The 21012-nt window shown below is 39.2% G+C and overlaps 2 protein-coding genes across 2 annotated transcripts in view; one reads left to right on the top strand and one right to left on the bottom strand.

Moving 5' to 3' along the window:
- Positions 1 to 156: 156 nt before the first annotated feature.
- Positions 157 to 20721, bottom strand: DHX32 (DEAH-box helicase 32 (putative)). Its single transcript, XM_088520062.1, has 11 exons — positions 20452 to 20721; positions 15891 to 16084; positions 14184 to 14556; positions 12866 to 13111; positions 11530 to 11629; positions 11278 to 11436; positions 5943 to 6134; positions 4114 to 4263; positions 2211 to 2401; positions 1570 to 1751; positions 157 to 413 (listed from the first exon to the last, which is right to left on the bottom strand). Exons 1-11 carry the CDS (start codon positions 20719 to 20721, stop codon positions 221 to 223), a joined length of 2250 nt encoding a protein of 749 aa, XP_088376188.1. The 3' UTR covers positions 157 to 220.
- The window catches only part of LOC148595647 (uncharacterized), a 28305-nt gene continuing 23714 nt past the window's right edge, over positions 16422 to 21012 (top strand). The window contains exon 1 of the mRNA XM_088520012.1: positions 16422 to 16556. The gene's annotated coding sequence lies outside the window, so the exon portion shown is untranslated. The remainder of the gene's footprint in view (positions 16557 to 21012) is intronic.

Here is a 21012-nt window from a genome sequence, read left to right as displayed (position 1 = left end):
TGTTTTTAATAGGTCTTTTAATAAAATCTACATCAGATGTTGTCATTTTAGCAAACAAGTCTTATAACTCTTCTCCTTAAGAAAAGTACTTTTTAATGTGAATTCCTTCTGTTAAATGCCTTTATGCCAAAAGTTCAAAATAATAACATGGGTTGAAATTGGGATGTATATTGTATATCCTATTTTTATTCATTCAATATATGATACTTGATTTTGAAAGTCATTGAATAATACATCTTTGTTCAGTGGGACTTTGGGGATATTTTCCACCTTCTTCCTTGTTGTAGTTAGCCTTCTGTTCCTCCTTCATGGTTGAAACGGGTGACACATGATTGATCACTTCCTGCAGCATATCCTTGCTTTCGCTAGGAGGAAGATTGGTAAAATAGTACTGAGGTGCCAGCTCCACGAATCTGGTGAGGAAATAAAACATTATGACATTATGTTAATACAAAACATTATTTAATTGTATTTTAGAATGTGCAATAGCTGTTTCCAGGCTTGTGTGAAGGAGAGCCAGCAAAATGTTGATAAATAAATCTACAAGTTGGCACTTAAAAATGAAACACCCTGCAAGATGTACACTGGATTTGTGCTTTCAGTAGCCTTGCAGTTAATGTCCTCAGCCTGTATTTTAGGTGATTGTAATTCAGTTCTCAACACTGAACATTGTTTTGTTTTTTCTATATTGAATGTAGCATCTTGTTGTCTTAGTAAAGCATGTTATGAGAAGGGAGTTCGTACAGCTATTGGAAATAGAAATGACAGGACAGATTTGCCCGTGGAATGTCTATTCACAGAGCCAAGAGATGCAGGCAGAGGGAAGACTACAAGTTGTTTTCTTGAATCCTTAAACAGTTGTGTGGGGTGATTTATCTCATTGGACATGTAAAACATTGGGAAAAAGACAGCTGGAAGATGGCTTTTCAGGTCATTGAAGACTCTTCAACTATTCTAACTTTTTCTTGAGTTTTGCTTTATAATGCCTATTCCCCTTTAAAAATAATTTTTTACAATTTGGTAATGTGTTTTTTAAAATGGATGAATTGAATAAGCTACAGTGACAGACATTGACTATGGAAAAAGATAGGCACAGTTTGGGAAATATGAAAGGTTGACTTCAGTGACATTTCTGCTTTGCACTAAAAGAAACAGTAATGGACCAAAGATAGACGCAGTGACAGAACAATACGGTAACAAGAAAAAAATACATTTTGTATGTATTCACTGTATTTAAGTGTGCAAAAAAACTTTCTCCACCATTGCAGTGATGCCGGCTGTATCATCCCGTTTGATAAGATAGAAAGTTTCTTCTCTGCTGCTTTGAATATTTTACTGATTTCTGTCCAGCCCCCCTTACCCAGAGTGAATCAGTTAGGTTTGCAGCTATTTCTCAACAGAGCCAGAAGACAGCTACTTTTGTGACAAAGAAAAAGGAAGAGAAGGTAATAGGAGGTGACTTCTGCAAGCGTTGCTGTTGATGCACGTACACATCCTTACTCCATTTGTGACTTCAATTATGCTTCGGTTATAGAGGCCGCGCTGAAAGAAGCTTCAGTGTTCACTTACAGATCAGGTGATATCTCGGAGACGACTCTGATGGAATTGTCTTCTGATATACTAAACTCATGGAACAGAACCCACTCGGGAATCCTTCTGGTGTTATAATACGATGAGAAAGGATGAAGCTGAGCTACTTGTCTGTGTGTTAGCATTAAGTAGTTTCCTGAGCCATCTACATCACGAGCAATCTAAAAAAGGGAGAGAGTTACCCATTATTTATCTGAATATATTAGATGCATGGATCAGATTTTGCCCATTAAAACTAAATTTAAACTTAGACTTTCTGAGAGAAAGTATCTATCTCATAGATACTCAACTGATCACTTTCCTTCTTTCAGAATATTTTCACATAAGCATCTTCAAAGAGGTCATAAAATAATACCTGAGAGAATAGTGTAAGAGTTTTCTTAAGAGTTATTTGAGTGAGAGGCATCTTGACAAGAGCTATCCTCTTGCAGGTAGGTAGATTTCAGGTTGTGATAGGTGAACCCTGGAGAGAAGGCCAGAACTGGCATAAATGTTTTTCTGATTCATCGCAGAAGGTCTTTTATCTTTTGTGAGGATCAAAAGATTGCAGTGCTTAAGTTCTCTGAAAGTTTTCTATGTAAGCTAACAATGCATCAAGATAATACAACAACTTCACTTACATGCATAAAGTAACCAGATATGAGAGATTTCTTTATGCTGAGTATATTTTCTTCAGATCCAAAATCTGGTTCTGAAATGGGAAGTTCAATCCGCCTCATAATCTCTACTAGTTCAGCTTTAATAGTTTCTGCCATCCTCAGTGCAGAACAGCTTAGAAAATAATCACGACACCATTTCTCGTTACTGTAGTCTGTGGAGGGGAAAAAAACAATTTTGGCTTAAAGTACAATCATACAGATAGGTACCACTCAGTGATGCAGCTCTGTAAAATGTTGTTTGGCTGGTACAATAGATTCAAATCATTCTGGAGTGAGTGATTCTCAGAGCTATCCAAGTTTTGGTGACAGGTGCCATATGGACAGCTTAGGCTTGCTGATCTTGCTGGTAAAGTGAATAGTTGTGGGCTAAACTTTACATCCTTAATTAATTTTACTGATTCGTTCTTTATTCAGAAGGATACAGTTAAAATTCTAAATCCCTTTAAATATGGTTGCTAGCGGCTCTGTTTCCAGGCGATCTGGATCCAGGCCAGGATATGGAACTGCACTCACTTTCATCGTGCTGGTAATCATATGTTAGAGGGAAAGAACAGATTCTCTCAGACCCCTTTGCTGCGTTCTGCACTGCTGGACGTGGAGCTGTTCTGCTTTGGGCAGGGAGCTGGTGCTCAGGACTAGCTCCCGCAGGCAGCAATGCTGCACTTGGTTCATTTAAAATACCCTTAATAGATTGTTTTTTCTTTTTTAGCACTTTTAATACCCAAAGCTAATCATAATGTAAGCTGGTGTAACAGTTAAGGAGGTGCGGGAAGAGCTCCTGTGTGCTCTGTGGCCTTGTTTGGGTGAAGGCAAACGCGTTACTCGCCATACGAGCCGCTCTGGAATTCTTCACGGATGCAGATCAGTACCGAGGTGGGACCTTCTGTCCTCCATGCGTGGCTGGGACGTCCTGACGGGACAACCGTCCCGATGCTGATGTGCCTGCTGGGTGGTTCTGCACCAGAGAAGTCTGGCACAGATGCAGAGCCTTTGGTGCTTAGGAAACTCTGCCCAGCACCGGTACTGGGTGCCAGTCTATTAGTGCCAGGGCAGCAGTCTGTCTTGTGCCTCTGCATGAAACCTTAGATCAAGATTTAACAACTTACATCCAAAACGTTGCATGGTCTGAATCCTGAATGACTTAACTTCTCTTTAAATGGTAGGGTGAAGCAGCAGCTGACAAGTTTTAACCTACTGACATTATGGCATATGTTACAACAAAAGTAAAGCCTGTCTTCAGCTAATGAACTTCACTGAGAGCTGATCTTAAGTTGCTGAGCAATTATGAATGCTCTGCAAAGACCATTCTCCTATTCCATACTGTACTTCTGCAAATGCTCCCATATCCCTTTGTCCATTTGTTGATTTTTCAAATCTGTGCCTGTTGGCTTTCTCCTTTCATTTGGTTTTCTGTAAGTATTGTGAGAGTTGTTTCCTGTCTTCCAAACTTTTCCTTAAAACTTTCCGCTTACTCTGAAACCTATCAAACAAACCTGAATGACTATAGGTTTATAATATATATCCTAACAATTATATGCTGTGTAATCAAATGCCTCTGCAATTGTGGATCTTGTGTGGTCTATTACAGGAGGAATCATTTTTCTGTTTTTGTTCAGTGTCACTTCAAATGACAGCTGTAACAGTGCTTGCGTATCCTGCTTGGATGAGATGGTTTGGAAACTAAAATTGCCGTGTCGGTTTGCAGTGGCTGCTGTCTTAGGTTTTTCTTCCTAAAAAAGAATTAGTGATTCTAGAAAGAATCAGCCCCAGGCAATTCATGAAACAAATGTGAACAACTGATGTTCCTTTTGTAAAAAAGCTTGTAACCAGCGTGCTTTATTTTGTCTGTTCAGAGGGTACTTACACGGGTTTGTGGAACTTCCCCTGGCTTCCTTGAAAGCGTTGAAGACGTTGATGAGGGTGCAGTGATCTCCTGCAGGGTGTGAGAATTTTCGCCAGCAAGTGAGAGCAATCTCCTCTGTTCCAGGAGGTGCAGGTGAGAAGCAGCTGGGGGCTTAAGAAAGAATCAAGCCAGCAATTAATAAGATACTCGGTGCATGATCCAAACAAGGCACTGTGGTCAGTAACCACCAGGCTTTTTTTTCTTGGTTCCCTTTAATCTTCAGTGTTGGATAAATACTGAATAACTAAATTGGTTTTATTTACTAAGCTTTTTACTAATATGGGTGTTCCTTCTATATTTTATTTTACTTTATTTGTGCTATAATCACAAAAGAAGGTGCGTGGCCTTCTAGAGAGATGCCAAGATGCTTCTTAACAGCATTGTCCCATTTATCCAGAATCTAAGCATGTAGGGGTTTTTTTTTGTTTGTTTGTTTGTTTTTTGTTTTTTTTTTTTTAATGTAGAAAAAGACCCTGAATCTGGGAACCCTGGGATTAAATGCCCAAAGAGATAATTTATCTTTGTTAAAGTTTGGGCCCTTTCCAGTACACTTTCCTCTTGTGGTGGTACTGTGCTACGTAGTTGTGTCTTTTGAGACATTTGAGCTTTTTAAAAATTGAAATGCTCGATCCTTCATATTTATGGCCTTAATTTTTTTATCATAAATACAGGCCAAATGCTACACCTAAAAGCAAGTTGTCCTATAAGCAGGAGAGCTAATGAAGCTGGGTTTCCTGTGGCTTCATGGAGCCCAAGGCCCCTCCGCACTTTCTGGGCCGGGCTGTTCTGGGCCTGGGCAGCAGGCAGGGAGGCAGGATTGGATTTTCCACAGGGGAAGCGGGAGCTGTCGCTGGCTCTCGGCTTTGGATTGCCTTTGGAGATCAGGCCCATGCAGCACTGCATGGGATAGTACTGCTGGAGACGGCCAAATGTTATTGGAGCCGATATTACTATGCAGCACAGAGCCAAAATCTCAGTATAGGCCTGTCCTGTGGTACCTGGTGGCATCCTGAGAAGCCCTTGACACCATTTGCTGTTTGAACTTTTGCTGGAATCACTTTCCCCTGAATTATGCTTGATTTTGTGCCTCTCCGACGTACGAAGACTTCAACAGCAGCTTCGTGTTTTGGAAACTGCAGCCTACTGTCTTACAGAATTAATGGGCTTTAAATATCTGTTTTTTCATGTGTTGACTTGAAAGTTCTGTCAAATCAAAGCAATTCTGTGGTTAATAACCTTTAATATAAATGTTCTGTCTCCAGATGCCACATGTTCGAGGCTTGGAGCCAGCTAGTTCGTGTCACATTGCCATGCAGGAGCAGTGTAATCCATCAGAACAGGATGGTCTGAACAATTTATTTATTTATTTTAATTATTGTATTCAAAGTGGAGCGGTAAGATCATAAAGTAATTCTTTGTAGGTCAAGAGTTCAATACTGTTTATAAATTCCCACTAATTTCCTGCTCTACTCCAAATTAGCTCATTTTAATGAGATGTTCAATGTATGCTTTTTGACAAAAGTTGAGCTAATGGGGTCTCTGATGCGTGGAACTGGAGCCCAGGCACTGCTGTCTATGATCTTCACTGAAGTTGCACATTACTTGTGCTCATTGCATTTCCGAAGTCAAACAATTCAAAGTTAAACAGCCAAAGATACTCATTTACTTCAGGTAAAAAGAACTGGAATAACTAAAGTTTTGGTGTTGACTTGTCCACATGAGTAGACTTTGAAAGAGCCGCTGTGGATTTGGGTAGGTGGCACAAACACTACGACATTATTTAGGAGTACCTGTTACCATGGCTGCGATGGTGAGCATTTCATCAACACATTCAAATTCACATGAAGCCAATATCGACTTGGACAACTGGGGATCCAGAGGAAATTCTGACATGATAATTCCAAATTCTGAAAGGTTTCCATCATTATCCAGGGCTGCTAGATAATCAAGATCTTCCAAAGCCTGCATCAGGCTTTCAGGAGCTAATAAGAAAGAAAGATAATGCATAAGTCTTAGGAATGGTTCGATATAAATAAATGCCTGAATTCTCATTATAGTATTTCAGTTTTGTATTTCCTGTGTTCCTAGTAAAAGAAAATGAAGAAAATATCTCCCTAGCAAATGGCAGCACTTTCTTACTGTTTAGACTGTGAACACCTATTTCAGGCTAGAATTTTGTTTTACTATTTTTTATATATATATACTTTTTTTTTCCTGATTGATAGGTGATGCCAGCAGAATGTGAGGAGTTCCTCTAACAGGTTTCTAGAAAATCCACTGTTGATGAAAGCAGTTCCCTTAGGCTGAGCAGGAATGGAAGAGCCAGGCTGTAGCTCCAGGGCTAGGGAGTGAGCATGAAAGCTGAGCTGAAGCAGCCAGGCCTGCGGTCTGAAAACTTAGTTGCTGGAGCATCAAAGACACCGGTAGAAAGCATTATTTTTCTAAAGGTACCTGTGACTTAATCTTTGCAGTATTACTCCTAAATGACTGAAATGATAAACTTTGCTATTTGATAAAATAAACACCTAGGTGTTGTTCTTGTTCCATAAGAAAGCAGATGGTTTAGTGGTGTACCCAATAATACATAATAAATGAATATGAGAGAGAGAAATGAAATAGATTTTCCAGTTAGGCTTAGTAGTATGAAGAACTGCCAAGGTCTTTACTGCAAGGAGACTAGTTATAGAGTAAGATGTTTTCTGTTGTCATTATTTTTTAGCTTTACTGCTTGGATAAGGAACTGAAGATCATGGGAGAAATCTAGTGCCAAATTCTCTTCAAATTATGCAAAAAATCTTCCCCATAGCCTGTTTGTGTCGCAGTAATTAACTGTCTCCTAATGCTCCTTATTGTGCCTTTGTGCCCCCAGGCACTGGCAGCACAGAGTGCTTCCCCTGCAAACATGCAGCCATACAGAAAGGGAACTTCACTATTGCTGTGTGTCATGCTCAAAGCATGCACATGACTTTGCAGTATGCAGTATATCTAAAAGGAATGTATAATTTATTGAGTTTTACAGCTTTGGACTCCTTCATTACTCTCTAGTAATTAAGGTAAGAGTAGCCCATCTTTAGGAGGATGGGCTGCACCTTCTCATTTGCTGGATGTTTTTATGGGGCAGTTAGAGCATATGGCCAGAGCTTAAGAGCTGCAAAGTGTCAGGTGTGTGCATTTTCATTATGACATATATATAAAGCTATTTATTCGGATTCAAAAATTAAAACATTAACACAGGGAATCTACTTTGAAGATGTATCTGTCGAGCAGACCTTCTAAAGGAGTGTCTTTGGCAGAGGTTGCTTCTAATAACAAAGAAAAAATGGGAGGGGGAACAAACTTTGACTCTGTTTGAAATGATACTGTGGATATTCTAGAAATTCATTCCTAGTGTACAGGGAGTTATAGTACAGCTCTCAAATGTCATGGCATCCGTGACCACAAGGAGAGATTTTAATCTGAAAATTGTTTGTGATAGCTCTGCATGAATGCAGAATGTGCCATCTGCTTTCACCTTGACTGTTTTCTCATGGAAATTTTGTATGGCTTAGTTTTTATACTGATTTACATAGTTTAAATAAAGAGCTTTCCCAGTGATTTACAAACTGATACATAATGTGACTGCATTTTATGGGAAAGGAGTTCTTTTGTCTCATTATATAACACGATAAAGATGTAGTTGATTAACTGATAAAAATGTAAAGACCGCACTATTATAATGGCACAGGAATTCAAATAATGCACTTCAGAATTGCAGTGCCAAATCCATTTTCATATGGCTCATGAATTCTGAAAAGGGTAACAAGTCTGCTGCATGCGCTCATTTCGATTACGGCATGACTTAAACACAGCAGCTGGAAGCCTGACATGTTTGTTGCTTTCATAACGCTGTAATGAGTCAGAGTTAATCCACACTTTTATTTTTCCTCAAAGAACAGCAGGGAAAAAGCTTGTGCATATTGTTCCTGAGCAGAAATAAAATGCTTTAGTGATATAATTTCTGCTGCTTATCTGCTGTGTATTCTTTACTGTCATGTATAGGAAATGGACTGCAAAGTACCTCTCTGAATTCTTACTATATTATGCACCTTGCTCTCTCTTTTATGAATTTCAGTGTACCTCTGATTTTTCTGTTCCCTACACTGTTCATACACTGCTCTGACACTGCAGTGAAAATATTTTGTTTAGAAAAAAAATCACCTTTGATTAAAAAAAAAAAAACACTAAAAGCATACTTCCATCTGTGGTGATTGCAAGGACAACTTCACAATGGCACCTGAGCAGAATGATTCATAGCAAAGCCTGTAGCATTTTGCTTTGGTGTGAGTGGCATATAGGAGATGCTGCAATGTATGTGCTGCTTTTAGTTAAAAGGAAATCAGGTCCAAGGAGCAGAAGAGACATGGAATAATCAAGTACAGGACAAACTATGCTGGGGAGAAACATAGCTGCAAGGCTGGTTGTTTTAGTAGCTGTTCATTCTGAACAGAAACTTATTTGGGGCAAGTCAAATGAATAGAGCCTGTAGAGCTGAATTTATAGCGCTTCTGCTGGAGGATGGGCAGATTGGCCTTGCATACATTGGTAGTAAATAAGACCTTTTCTCCAGAGAAGTCTCCTTAGGGTCAGAGAAGCCTCATTAGCCTCATTACTCATTTCAGGAGCTTGTTGCTTGTCTTTTCCACTTAGGCCTATATATCATCTTGGATATTCCCTCTTCCTTAAGCTCCTTCCTCGCTTCAGGTTGCAGAAGGGTTATGTAACTAAAGCGAAGGTGACGCAGCCGCCTTGGGCAGCTCCCTCGGTGCGCCAGGCCTTGCGGCCTCTCTCTTTGCCTCCCTTGCAACCTCCTGCTAATCCAGGAGGGTTTTGGCCTTAGGGCTCGTGATGAATTAGCCAGGGCTTCCTGTCAGCTGGGTATCAGCAGTATTTGGAGCTGGGCAGCCAGGGGGATGTGACTTGAACGTCGCTTCAGGTGACCATGACTGAGCTGTGTGGAGCTGAGTGTGCAGCACGTCAGGGCTCAGTGCAGAGAGAGGAAACATGGACTTTCCAGGGCCAGATCATCGATCCCGTTGTCAGCAGGGAGATGATTCTGTTTGCTCCAACACTTGGCACGTGTTTGGAGTTCTGTCAGCTCGCCTGATACAGTATCTGTCTCCCTTTGCAAATGTGCTCACTGCAGTAGTTCTGCCTCTGTCAGCGGAAGTATTTTGCACCAGGTATTTCAAGCTGTCCATGGTCAGATAGTTCAAATGTTATAATTGGCTCCGGAGAATTGCGGAAGGGGTATTTTTAAAGGTTTAGATGGAATGTGGTTGGTTGCCCGCTCAGAACTGAGAATAAGAAAGCCCAAGCTGTGTGATCTGTCCTAAAGATGGAAAGAGCTGTAATAGAAAGTTAAAACAATGTCTAAAAAGTTTTATTATGTAGGGCCTTAGGACAGGAAGGTGGGCAGGGAATTCTACAGACCTCTTCACCTCCTCTCAGTTAACTCCATAGTGCTTGTTTTCTTTATTCCAATAATTTGTCCAACATTCCTCACACTCTTAAATAAAGCCTGAGACTCTTCAATTCCTTTCACTTGCACTTGCTCTCTAGTTACCAGCAACTTTTTCATATTTGATGCCAGTCCAGGTAAAAGTGATGCATTCATCAGATGCCTTTACTGTTTTGTACACATCAGCACTATCCCTTCTTCAGTTGCATTATCTCATAAATACAGACAAAACTTCCTACATCAGTGCAATCCTCAAATGCTTCTAATTTTTATGCTGAATACCGTGTCTTTATTGCCTTTAAATCCACAAATAATGTTTTTCCTAAAGTACATTTACTAATTCATTCTAGTGCAAAAGAATAACTTTTCTTAAAAATATTATTTATTTATGCATATATGGGTGTTTTTATATATATATGTATATATATGTTTATATACATAAACATATAAAAACAGATTTTAGTGCAACACTTTCTAGATTTGAATGGAAGCCAACTGTAATCCATAACCAGTTTCCATGAAAGTTTCCTGGAGTCAGGAGTGCAGTAACACCTGATCGTCATCTATCTTGCATTGGTTACCAGTCATATTGATTTTTTTTTCAAAAATTGATTTTTTCACACTTCTGCTAGACATGATTCCGCAGGTCACCTGCACAGGGGCAAATTGCACTTAAGAATTACACTTAGAATCTATCACAGCACCCAGCAGTGGGAACTAAGCTCTTCATTACTGATTGATTATGATGCCCAACATGATAAGGACTAGTGATCTAGTCATCACATGAGGAAAGGGAAGGACATTTAAGAATTTATCCTCTTTGCACTGGAAAACTATCACAAATAAAGCTAGCAAGAAATCCCCAAACCCATGATTCCCAAACCACTGAAGGCAGTGATATTGTTTCTCTGATTTTTATCTGGCTTCAAATCCACAGCAGAATTTGCAGCATTACATGGATTTTGTGGTAGGTTAGAACAAAAATGTATATTCTTTCAGTGAAATAAAACAAAATCTGAAGTCAGTAAAATAAAAAGCAATCACTTTCTTTGCACTCTACCTCAAAGTTAGAGTATTCGCAGACTAGCGTTGAAAGTTATTTCCATTTATTTTTACAAATCATATCCTTGGGCAATGGCTTATTTTAAATTTGAGAAATGAGATGCTGGGGGCTCAGAACAAAGCTGTGCTTCTCTAAATGAATCTCCTAGGTAACACTAGCAGTTTATTTGGAATGTACACTTTTGATTAAAGGAGCGTATTTTGTTAGATATCTGTACAATGCCTTGTACAATGGGACCCAAGTGTTCTTTGTAGCCTCCAGGAAAATAATATGAAAACTAGATGAGAAGATACTCTAAATATTATTTTTTTCTTCATTCAATTCTATTCAGATACCTTGTGAAGGATTTTTCAGAGCAACAGCTTTCAGAGCAACACTGCAATTTTTCCAAGTGCTACTACTGCACTCAGAAGCATCAGTTCTAACAGGTAAGTTGTAAAAGCAGGAGCAGTAATAGTGTGAGCACGTCCTATTTGTTAAAATCAGCACTGTGAATAACAGCAAAATTAATCTTTAAATAACAGCAAAGCATAAAACACATGGAGAATAGCTGCATTATCATTACCTGGTCTACTTAAGAAGTCACAGTGTCCTAAGCCTGCTATATCCATCCTCTTAAGGAAGAGAACCATGCTAGTTAAGTTTGATTCTTGTATTTTGGCTGGTAGATGTGGTTTCATTTCCTTGTATGTAAATTCTTCAGGGTACAAGCAGAAGAGTTTTCCTGGAAGACATTTTATGGAAAAAAAAAAAAGTATTTTTAAAATTGTTTTGTTGATTTTTGTTATTACTTTGAACAAATGAATTTGAATTCTACCTGATGAAGACATTCCCAGAATTTGATTGTGCATCTCTGCTCGACTTTTGCTGATAGGCTGCATTATAACAGAGTCTGCTCTGATTCTAGGATTGTATACCTTTAAATGAGAGAGTTATTAAGCATCAGACAACACAAATATAAATGGTCCATGCAGAATTTTTGTCTAAGTTATTCTACAGAATGTATAATAACAGTTCCATTTCTTTCTCTGGTAACGTATTTAGGTGGCTCTGAAATGAGAGCAGTCAGCACTTCACTAAATTGTCAGAAACTTAAGTTTTTCAATAGCTGCTAAGTGTATTCCAAGATGAATGTTTCTTTCTAAATAAATGCACCTTGCTGAAACATAGCACATATATCCATATATCAAGAAATGCATCCGGAAAGATCATTTGTTCCTTCCTGTGACAAAGTCCTGACACTGTCTGATAACATTCTGTTCCATAGTATCTTCAGATTTTTTCTGTTAATACCAAAATCTGTCAATCCAGCCTAAGAAACAGGGACTGTAACAAAGAGGTAAAGGGATACAGAACCATGTTGTAATTTTCCTTAATTCAGCCTTTATTTTGATTAAATTAAGAAGCCATTGGAGTTATTTTTATGGCCAGCAGAGGATGTCCATAAGCTTCTGTGGAGTGCGGGGAGACATACAAAATCTAGATAAGGCAACTTTTTAGTCATTGTATCTGAGTCAGCCTTGTAATTCTACTTTAAGCAGAATTTTGCTCAAAGAGATAAAATGTGCTGCAATGCAGGGGATAGATGAAACCTCTTCCCCGCTGTGTAAATTCAGCACATGTCCCAGCTACAGCACTTACCTGAGATTGCCTTCTGCATGTATTTCATCTGTTCCCTCTGCACTGAATTGACATTCAATCCATATGGCTGAAAGTCAATTTGAATCACTGAGGAATGAATATTATATAACTAATTTTCAATGGCTATGACAAAGTAATTGAATTAAAGGGTACAAATTGTGTTATTGACAGAGGCAATCTGAAGGCCATCAGGACTGTATTGAAACAAATTAATTTCCATCACTTCATGTTTTGATTCAGAGGTCTGTGAACACTAAATTTTGAGCTACAAGTAAACGTGGAAGTGAGATTCTATGATTTCTTACTTTGTTTTCACATAAAATGTCTCCAAAATAGTTATATTTTGGTAATATGAATGTGGAAAAATCCTGTGGAATCTCACTTAAGAATGGAAAAATACTTGATCTCTTAGAAACCATCCACAGCAATTTATTACCTGCCCCTGTCCCCTGCCCTGAAATAATCCGCACGTAGTTCTTTGTTGGCTTATTGATTGTGGTTATTTTACTAACCTTCCTTCTTTCAACTCCGACATCAATGACAAATGTTAAATTTTTTATCCAAACTAAAGATTCTCCAAAACTTGTAGTTAGTAGCACTTTTCTTCTGTACTTTCTGCAGCATTTCTGTTTGTCTTGCTTTGGTTTGGGAATGAAGTCTTTTCTTGTGGGGTATAAAGGAATTGGGATGAGTTCTCCAAGGTCAGGATTTAAGTTAGTCTCTTCTCGTTTGATAATTTGATAGGCTTTCTCAACTTCCTGTAATTGGGAGAAAAATTCTTATGAGTATTAAAAATATCAATCTGTAATTTCAAACCCATTTATTTATCCTAAAGTGAACTTTATGTATCAAATCATAGCAACAACTAAATCCGACATGAATCATCTAAATTAAAGGGAAAAATGAAATGGAATGGATTTATGTGCAAGAACCCAGCAACTCTATTATATATGTGTATATATAGACCAAGGAATGGCTGTACTGTTTTTTGAAATGTTGTCTTTTGTGCCATTTTCTAAACATTTTTCTCTAGTTTTAACCATGGCTAAGCCAAATTCTGGGGAAGACAAATGTCCATAAGGAGTGTACAGCAACAGCAAGGATCAAACTTTACATATGTAGGATTCACATTAGTGAATAAGTGCTAAAGGGGAGTTATTTTACTGCATGTCTGTCGTGTGAAGACCTGAGAGTGCTGCACGACACACAGTGGTGCCCTCAAAATGCTTTTTGGGGAGCTGAAGCAAGGGGAGCCCTGGGTGGCAGCAGTTAGCTCTGTGCATGCACGGTGCACACCTGGCACTGGCAACTGCTGTGAACTGTGTTAACAAGTTCTGTGAAGATGAAAAAAGTCAAGAAAATGTCCTTAAGCTGTGTTAACGAAACACTAGCTTTAAAAACTTTAGGTTTAAGCTTAAAAAAATGGGACTTTTATGCAGACTGGACATGTGTCTGTTACTGCAGAAGAGGGATAACATTGTGATATAGTCAATGCTAGAATAGTTTGCAGTGTCTTAACTCCCTGAATCAATGGCCCTCATCATGAATGCCACCTTTGCTACTTTTCGTATTCCATATCAGAGTGATGGCCTTTTTCTAAGCCTACAGAAAATGTGGTAATTCCTTGCATTAGGCTATGTCACATCTGTAGTAAAGCAGTATGCACGTCACAGAGTCTGTGAAGAGTAGTATGGAGAACCTGAAGTGATAAAAATTATTATGATGTCCAGCATCTTAGATATCGGCAACAAGATATTTACATTTGAATTTTCGTATGGTCGGTAAGCTATTTCTTGATTAAAATCAGAACTATTAGAATCAGAAACTTACTTGTTCACATGCGAGGAAGATCACAATATCACCCTTCTCTTTTGCATGGTGTATCTCAAAGAGCAGTCTTAGCGCGGACAGAAAATGGTCTTTCTGAATGCCACAGGTGTATACAACCTCTGTGCGGTGTTTGCTTTCCACTCTTATGACGGGGACACTACCATAATAACTCTGCAGTGTGCTGGACATATGAGGAGCAGTGAGTATCACCAGCCTCAGTTCTGGTCGTGATAGCAAGACCACTTTGAGAAGGGCAAGGAGTGCATCGGTTGGAACAGTTCTTTCATGCACATCATCCAAGATGATGACTCCATAGTAGTTCAGAAGAGGAACAGACATCATTTCCCTTTGTAGCATATCGTCTGTACAGTATCTGCAATATAAAAGCAGAAAACTGCCAAATGTGTCGCTGGAATATTCAGATTTGATTCCACAGTATTAATTCAGTGTATTGAGGACAGAAAAGACTTTGTTCCTTATGTTCTAACAATAAAGTTTTGATAAGAAAAATACAGCCTCTTTTATAGTTTTATTTCAAATACAATCTCAAAAGAACTATGCTTTTAAAGCTATTTTTAAATGGCTAAAAACAAAAGTCAGTGACAGTAAGTAGCAATATGCTTTAAAGGATGCTGTAGCCAAAAGAAGAAATACTTGTACTTTTAGAGAGTGACTTATATTGCTTTTCATCTTCTAAACTATCTATGCATGTTGCATGACTCATCCTTGAGCTAGGAGCTAGTACTTCTAGGTAGGTCAAAGAGTACACACGTACTGAGGAGTGCTGGAATCAGCATGAGAGATTAATTCATATTGTAATGTCCTCTCCTCTGTTATTTGTAACGTTCTTATTACACAAACTCTTTTAAAAGGGTATTATTTTTTATTGTGTTACTCAGCAGGACTTTGAACCATCTTGACGCCTGCTTTGACATCCAAGAGAGGGTAGGATTCGTCTCCCTCCTACCTCATGTGCAGCTGCAGGAAGGGTATTACCCAGTTCTCCATGAAAGAGAAGGGACAAGTGAAGTGCAGAGCTGTTGAACTGGATTTTGAGAAGCGGTGAGTGCCCTCAGCTTCCCTGCAGATCAATGCGAGCGCATGTGGTTGGGAACAAGGCTCGTGATATAATTTTTATTTTTTTTTGTTTCTGTCGTGCTAAGGAGCCGAAGAAAGTAATTTGATAGAACTCCACTAACTGTTGGAGTGGCTGAAAGTTAGAATCCCTGTGTTTTTGCTGTCAGCCCACATTCAACGTGTTACACGTGTTTTTCTTTTTTTTTAATCCCTTAAAAATCCTCCTAAATGATTTCTCTTTTGTTACTGAATATATCGTTTTCTAGCCATGACTTTTTCCATCTCAAGCAGACAATACTTTGATTGCATTTACATTCCAGCTTTTGTCTGTGATGGATTTTCTCACTTTCTCTTATGGTTATGAACACTCTGTACCAGAGGGAGAAAGAAAAACCAGAGCAATAGTGCAGATGCTAAGGTGCCTAATCAAGTCTTATACTGGCTGTAACATTATCCTTTTTAAGTCTTTACTGTGATTGGGCACATAATGTCTTTCATGCCTTGTTCAGTTTATTGCAGTCGTGTAATAAAGAGCTAAGGACTCGAGCACTGTCAGCTATCGACTTTTGCAGCTTGTAAAAAGTGGTAACATACTTATTAAGCTAGAGGGATTAAAAAACAAATGCACACCTCAGGATGGTTTCTGCTGTGCAGCAGCTTTCAAAGGGGACAAAATACCCGACTTCGTGGCCGACGTTGACATCCATTTCATCAGCCACACGTAACGCCAGCCACACCGCTGTCTGCTTGTGCACCTGGGTGCACACCACCACGCCGTGCCGGTACCGGGCCGAGAGGCAGTGCTCAGCACACCACTGAGGAACCTTGGAGGAAGCGAGAAAACAGATACGTTCAGTATTTAACACATTGAGCAGAGACTGCAGTGCAAAAGAAGTAGCCGGTTTGGAATTTACGGGGAGGAACTCCATCAAGCCGAGCACCTGGTGCCTACCATCTGCTGGCAGAGGAGCTGCACCTGACACACATTATCTGCCTGCATAAATGTCAGGACCCTGAGTCTCTTAAACAGTCAGGAGAGCTAAAAGGTTGATTTAGGAGTTTCTCAGCTGATCTTGGATGAGTTTGGATATACTGCAGAAGGGACAGAATTGGCCTCTGGGGAGCAGGTAATGCTGGCAGTGTCATCTTTAAGTATCTGCTGCTCCATCCAGCACTGTTAGTGCGGTTGCTGGCAAGGGCTTCTCAGCTGGCTCTGCAGTAAACCTGTCCTTGCTAAATCATAGTGAGGTACTTGACAAAAGGACCGTGTTCCAGGGAGAGGACAATTCCAAACTGGTAAATACCAGAATAAATACGTATAATTGCAGATTAATTAAGTCTGTAAGCAAAGCTAGCTGAAAAGGAGCTGCTGTGAAAAGTTAAGCAGTAGGGCTGTAATTCCTGTGTTTACAGTAGGAAATCAATTTTGGATAATATTAAATCAGTGTATGTATTGGAGAATGTAAAATACAATTGTCAATGTTACTTTAGTGAAAATATTAAGTTTCCAATCACCCTATTTTAATCATCATATGTAAGCTAATACTTTTACATTTCCTTGTTATTTATGTTTTAAAAATGTCTTAAAAGGAGCCAGCAAAGTGTTAAATCTTGTTTATTTTAGAACAACTAAAAGAGCTGGCTGTCCTTAGCCAGTAGTTTATTATCAGGCAACATTTACTTTGTGTAAGTTACAGTCAGCAAGAGTAAGGCAGTAAGGACCTGCCTCTTTAAAGATTCCCAGCCCTAGGCGGTGTGTATCCAGCGTGTGTATAACAATTCTTTTGTAGGAACCCGGGAATTGTCAATTACAAGAATGATTCCTTGTGTTCAATATGTGATCTCTGGCTGTGGCCAGCATCAGAGACTGGGAAAGATAATGAGAAGACCTCTGCAACCGTAAGTTGTCCTCCAGCTTTACCTACAGGGAAGTTTTCTCCTAATTCCCAGTCATGAACACTTATATTTCAGCTAATGATATATGTCAAAATTCTTCCCTGCTTACTGAGGTAATAGATTTTGGTTGTTGTATGTATTATACCAGCAGAGTTTGACAGTGCTATTGGGTCTTTGTGTTTTGAGTCAAAGTGAGATTTGGCTTCAGTGATATCCTTTTGACAGGAGTTCTAAAAATTAATCATGTGTTGTGCAGAAGAGGCATTTGTTCTTAGCTGAAATGAGAGAATAACTATTGCTCTTCTCTAAGAAACAACCATCCTTATTCCCTTAGAGGTTTTTTGCTTAATGTTGTCACTGGTTTGAAAATCCACTGTATTTCTTTCCTGATGCAGCAGTAATCAGAACCAGACCGCAGTTTCCCAAGAATATGCTTGGAGTTCCACATAGGCATTGTAGAATGTAACCATTTATTTCCTTATTATCCTAATGGTTTTCTTGCATTTTATATTGCCGCTAAACATTGCCTGTTATTGGCTTTAAATATAAGTTCTGTCTGTTTCTGTCAGACTCTTTCTAGCAGAATAGAGTATTAATTTGAGATGGGGAGGCCTAGGTGGAAATCATTGCTTGGCTCCACCACTAGGCTTTCTGTGTGATGATGGACAAAATATTCAGGGAAAGATTGAGAAAGAGAGGTGGGTGGGTGGTTTTTTTTTTTTTTTTTTTTTTTTTTTTTTTTTTTTTTTTTTTTTAAATAAAAAGGAGGGGGAGGGGGAGTTGGAGAAGCCGAAGCCTAAATCTGCAGTTGAAATCCTGAAACTGTCTCTGTTTTGTCTTGCTGTAACTAAATTGCATGTGTTTCTCTTTGTTTGGCATCAGAAATTGTGTCTTCATGCCTTGAACTTTCCACAGCCAAAAATATTGAGAATAGCAGTGCCTAGTGCATACCTAAGTCTGTTACAGATCAAAAAGTAGCTTTTCCAAGACCATGCCTAACGCATATTCTGAAGATCAAATTCCCATAAAAATGTCGTCTTAGACATTATTTTTGAAATACATTTGGAAGAGGAGAGCTATTACTCTCAACTTTGCATGCAAGTGGAGGTAGAACATCTGTACTGTTTCTCCTCTGCTTGAAGGAGTCGCTTCTCCCTCAGAGAGGAATACCAGATTTCCAAGACTAAATGTAGGCCACCTTCCTGCTCAAGTTCTGTAGCTTTGCAGAAAAAGATCAAGGATTGATTAAAGCAAATAGCAAGAACACAAGTGACAGCATTAGCTGGTGAAGAAAGAACACATGGGAAGTAGTAGTTTTGGCTTCTGCTTCCTGTACCAAAAATGTTGTATTCCATGAAACTGTGATAGCTGAGAGCTGTGTTTGGCAGAGTGAAGATGGTGGCTAGAAGACAAGCAGTTAGGCCAGAGGTCTAATCAAATACTGGAAGAAAGAACTGAGGGAAAGAGGAAATTAAGGAAAACTGGATAAATGCAAAGTGGGAGATACTGAGATACAGCAGACAAGGAGTCAGGTAAGAATGTGAGGAGCACCTGGGACTTGGAGATCATAGACTAAGACCACAAGAAAAAGCTAAAATTGTGGGAGTTGCATATGGACCAAAACAAGCTGAAGGAAATAGCAGGAAGGAATGAGCCTGGTTAGAAAAAGAAGCACTGCAAGATCGTGGGGAGCAAAAATGTCTGTTTTCTTTATTCCTCAAGCCTCCATGTAACTATATGGCAGGGATGGGCTATCCTGCAGGACTGTATCTGTGGGATGGGAGTACAGAGCCTGGTGGAGAGTGAGAGCCACTAATTTCCAGTAACTTTCTGCTGTGCTGCCTGGTGCATTTGTCATGAAAGTGGAAAAGGCTGCAGTGTGGTGCGGAAAAATGGGAAATTGGCAGTAATCAAAGGGGATCCAGAGAGAGCAACCAATTCAGTGCATGTCATTTTCAGTATATAACATTTCATGTGTGTTTTTGCTGAGAACCCTAAAGATAGAGGATGCAAGAATCAGGGTTCTTGTGCATCTTTGTTTCCTTGCTTCCTTTCTTAATATGTTGCCAGGTTAGAGTGAGGCTAAAATTCAAAATAAAACAGGAAAAAAGCACCAATAAATGTGTAGGCCCCTATATGGAAAAACATTATTGTTTGGGATATTAAAGTAATAATAAAAGAGTGCTTACAGCTTAGAATAAGGATGAACTGAGTGAGAACAATGTGTATGACACAAAGATGTAATGACAAGGTTGGCTATGACTGTAGAAGAGCCAATAAAACTGCAGTTGAACAAAAGAGTTGCCAAAAAAATATAAAGGGGATGATATGTTGATAAAGTAGTAAAGTCACTTATAATGCTTTATAATGTGCTTAGATTAAGCCCTGGTTTCTCTAAAGTCAGTGGAAGTGCACCCAGATCTTTGGTAGGCGAGGATTATAGCTGATATGTTCTGTAAGTTTGAAAAATATCTAGTTGACAGAAAAGTTTTTCAGTTGAGATATGATATTGTGACATACAAACAAAACAAAAATTTACAGCACACATGCGGCTAAGTACAAGAATATTTTGTAGTTTTTAAGTTTATGTGTATATTTGGTTCTGAATTTTAAAATATACTAATTATTCATGAATATGTTCTTCAGTCAGAGCTGAGAAGCTTGACACTTATGAGTTTAGTACATAAAATCTCAAAACTGCTTCGTGTTTGTTGCTTGTTGATAACCTGTATCAGACAATTGCAGGTTGAAATGTGACATTCTCAACTCGTCCAAAAGCCTGAAGGGATTTACCTAAGTAATAACAGCTTGTAATTAACACATGTGAAATGGGTCAACTGCTTATAAGTATTTGAGGGAAGTAATTTAAATGCGTAGGCATATATATATAAAGTATATATATTAAATCTATGATTGACTGAATATTCTGCCACATTTTGTACTTTGCCCTCCTTCTCTGGCCTTAATACATGGCTGCACATCTGTGCCTGCTCAGAGAACTGTTAAACATCAGTGAACAGATGTGATACCCTGTAGCTCAATCTTGAGAACTGGAAATTATTACGGTGCAGTACGGTACAGCATAAAAACTGCTGCTACTCACTGGAACCAGATACTAGATACTATCTGGATATTAATGTTCCTAATATAAATAAAGGGCAACAGTGGTGAACAGTAAATTTAAATGCAATTTTTCTGTTTTAAAAAGTCTGTGATAGTAGTGAAATGGAGACATTCTGAAAAGTATATGATAGTAAATGTTCTATTAAATTAAAAAGTTTTCCCTGATACTCACCTGGGAGCTCTTGCCAGTCTTAGCATCTCCTGCCACAATCACAACTTGATTATGAAGCAAACTCTCCATAAACGTGTATTTCACTTGCCACACTGGCAGCTCCTCCCTTTCCTTCGTGAGTTTATAGTACCGAGAAGAATAAGGCAGGCCATCAAAAGGATTAACCTCTAAATCCTCTTCGCATACGAGTGTTTCTTCTTCATCGCCATCACTGGAGTCGAGTAACTCTGTAAAGCAGCAAATATCCGGAGGAAGGGCTAAAACCTCCATGCTCTTTGGCACGTTATTCCCAGCGATAGCCCATGGATGAGGGAATGCTACGGAAGGTGTCCTTTGTACCCATGGGTTATTCAGGCCCCACAAATGCGAGGAGCGCTCTTGCTGCTTGCCTTGGGAGCAGGGATTCCAGGATTCCCTGGTTCAAAAGTTCAGCCGACCTTGAGGCGCAGGGCCCGGGCGCCGGCTTTGTTATCCGCCTGTCGCGCGCCGCGTTGCCCAACGATCCAAAGGAGCCTGGAGGAAAGTACTTGAAAAATAGCCCCCAAACCAAAAACTCTGCAG

This window comes from Tinamus guttatus, unplaced genomic scaffold, assembly GCF_059628265.1.
Source record: "Tinamus guttatus ecotype Peru unplaced genomic scaffold, ASM5962826v1 Tinamus_guttatus_pri_ptg000079l, whole genome shotgun sequence".
Classification (NCBI taxonomy): domain Eukaryota; kingdom Metazoa; phylum Chordata; class Aves; order Tinamiformes; family Tinamidae; genus Tinamus; species Tinamus guttatus.
This window is presented reverse-complemented; position numbering and strand designations above follow the sequence as displayed.

Bases quoted from the DNA above. Each gene is read 5' to 3' on its own strand.
- DHX32 (XM_088520062.1), bottom strand. From the start codon at position 20,721: ATGGAGGTTTTAGCCCTTCCTCCGGATATTTGCTGCTTTACAGAGTTA. The intron at 13,112-14,183 runs GTAAGTTTCTGA...TCCCAATTACAG, and splicing joins TCTTCCTCGCATGTGAACAA to GAAGTTGAGAAAGCCTATCA. The intron at 414-1,569 runs GTAAGTGAACAC...TTTCCTCACCAG, and splicing joins TCCGAGATATCACCTGATCT to ATTCGTGGAGCTGGCACCTC.